Raw genomic sequence first — 2,118 nt, 5'->3', positions numbered from 1 at the left:
GACTCGATGGCACATAACAACAACAACAACATGATGTCTCTGGGTCATGAGTCATATTTTTTACTTCTGTAACTCCCTCCCCCTTTTACCAAATATATCCATTCCCAAGTAGGCCTCAATGATTGTCTTATTTTTTTTGTAAAATTGTGTTTTGTAGATGTCATTCTAAAACTACCCTCTCTCCTCTGCCCTTGTCTTAATCCCTCATTGAATTTATCCACTGATCATATTTCATTCCTTTTTTGAGTAATTCTCCCAACAGTAAATGAAGATACGGATCCATCAAGCATATAGCTTATAACAGAGATTCTTTTCCTCTTAAGGGTTAACTTGAAGGTTTATTTTGAAGAATCTGCTCATCTCCTGATGGCTCACTGTTTCCATTTCTAACCAGACAGTGTTATTCATGTTTTCTTTCTTTTTTCTTTTCTTTTTTTTGCTTTCCATTATGCAACATTCCTCAAGATGTGGACGAATGCCTGGAACCAAAAGTCTGCACAAATGGTACTTGCACAAACCTTGAAGGCTCTTACATGTGTTCATGCCACCAGGGCTACAGCCCAACTCCAGACCACAAGCACTGTAAAGGTAAGTACGTTCCTGTTTCCATCGAACCTCATTTAAGAATTGACTAGAGTGACTGGCCTTCGCAAAGGGAATCAGGCAGGCTGTCATTTATCCTGACTGAGTTACTGTGAGCACATTTGGGTTGGCTTTCTTGAAAGTGGTTGCCGCTGTGGTGAAGTACACAGAGTATTTATTTGCATAAATGAAAACAATGTCTTTTTTAGAGAGTGCCTGTAAGCCACAGACTAATTTATTTACTTTTTTTTTTCTGGTTATAAGGGGGATTTAAGCAGTTGCACATTCCTGTGAATTTTTGAAACACTAAATTACACTCCTTAAGTTAGTGAATTTTTTGGTATGTGAATTATATCTCAGTAAAGATACAATTTAATAAAAACAATATTAGTGATGAATGGAGAAAGGTAAAAAGGATGAACATGAACAATCTCTTATCTCATTCATGAATCTTCTCATAGCTATTCTGTTAGTTGAAATTATATTCTATGTGCAATTTTGTATCTTGCCTTTTTTTACTTCTAAGCATTTTTCAGAGTTTGGAACACTTTTTATTATTAATATTTTTATCATTCAAATACATTGTGTTCCATACAGTCCTTCGTTTATATTAGATTTCATTCATTGATGGGGCTTTTTTCCTCCTTTAACAGTCATCCTACTAACAACTACTTTTGTGAACGTGTGTAAGCCAGCTACTTCATGCCTCATGCCCTTTTGGATTGCTAATTGCTGATTTGCCCATCCTTATTAAACCAGTACTCTGAGGGAACAAGCGTGCCCCTTTTAATGAAGAATCCTCTGTTCAACTTGGAAACTTGGAGCATCTGCCTCCATAAGCAGCACCCAGCACAGAGCAAGCCATCATTAGGCTGTAGCAGTCAACTCGAGCTCACAGCATGGATCATCTTCTTTTCATCGGGTCAGATTCTGGTCACCTCAGTCCCAGCTTTCTGTGGCTAGGATGAAATGGGTATCAGCTACAAGCTCAGGAGTCCACACCTCTTCCTGTGTTACAGACAGATTGATCTCACTACCCCCCACATGGGGCCAAGTCCCTTCCCTGCTCATCCACGCACCTTTGCATGCTAGGCAGGCAGTGCTGAAGGAACTTGTCCACACTCAGCCTTGAATATACACACACACACAGAGTCTTTGGATTTTCATTCATTCATTGTTGCACATTACACAGCTTTTTGCTATTCTTCAGGCACTGGCTGAAAACTTTGTTCAGCTTCTCATTATTACATTAAAAAACTATGCCGTTTTTTTATATACACACACATGTATTCATACATATGTGTATATATATAAATTTTGTCAGGTTTTAGGATTATTTCTTTATTCGTAAGAGTGAACTGTGGAGTAAAATATTCTGAATGTGTTATCAGGACAAGATTAATTTTGACTGAAACATGGTACTTCCTTTAAGTCTGAGGAGGTTTAATTGTTGTTGTTATGTGCCGTCGAGTCGTGTGCGACTCATAGCGACCCTGTGCACAACAGCCCTAAACCCTGCTCTATCCTGCGCCAACC

The 2,118-nt window shown here is 38.6% G+C and overlaps 1 protein-coding gene across 4 annotated transcripts in view; it reads left to right on the top strand.

Moving 5' to 3' along the window:
* Positions 1-2,118, top strand: part of LTBP1 (latent transforming growth factor beta binding protein 1) — a 687,127-nt gene that overhangs the window by 535,503 nt on the left and 149,506 nt on the right. For all 4 annotated transcript variants that reach the window (XM_006882359.1, XM_006882362.1, XM_006882361.1 and 1 more), the window contains one exon: positions 466-588. In XM_006882359.1, the coding sequence (XP_006882421.1) occupies positions 466-588 (123 nt within the window). The remainder of the gene's footprint in view (positions 1-465; positions 589-2,118) is intronic.

The sequence above is a fragment of the Elephantulus edwardii genome, unplaced genomic scaffold, assembly GCF_000299155.1.
Source record: "Elephantulus edwardii isolate Elephantulus edwardi_28Jun2011 unplaced genomic scaffold, EleEdw1.0 scaffold00019, whole genome shotgun sequence".
In the NCBI taxonomy this organism is placed as follows: Eukaryota; Metazoa; Chordata; class Mammalia; order Macroscelidea; family Macroscelididae; genus Elephantulus; species Elephantulus edwardii.
The sequence above is the reverse complement of the archived record's forward strand: the minus strand, read 5'-3'. Positions and strand labels throughout refer to the sequence as shown.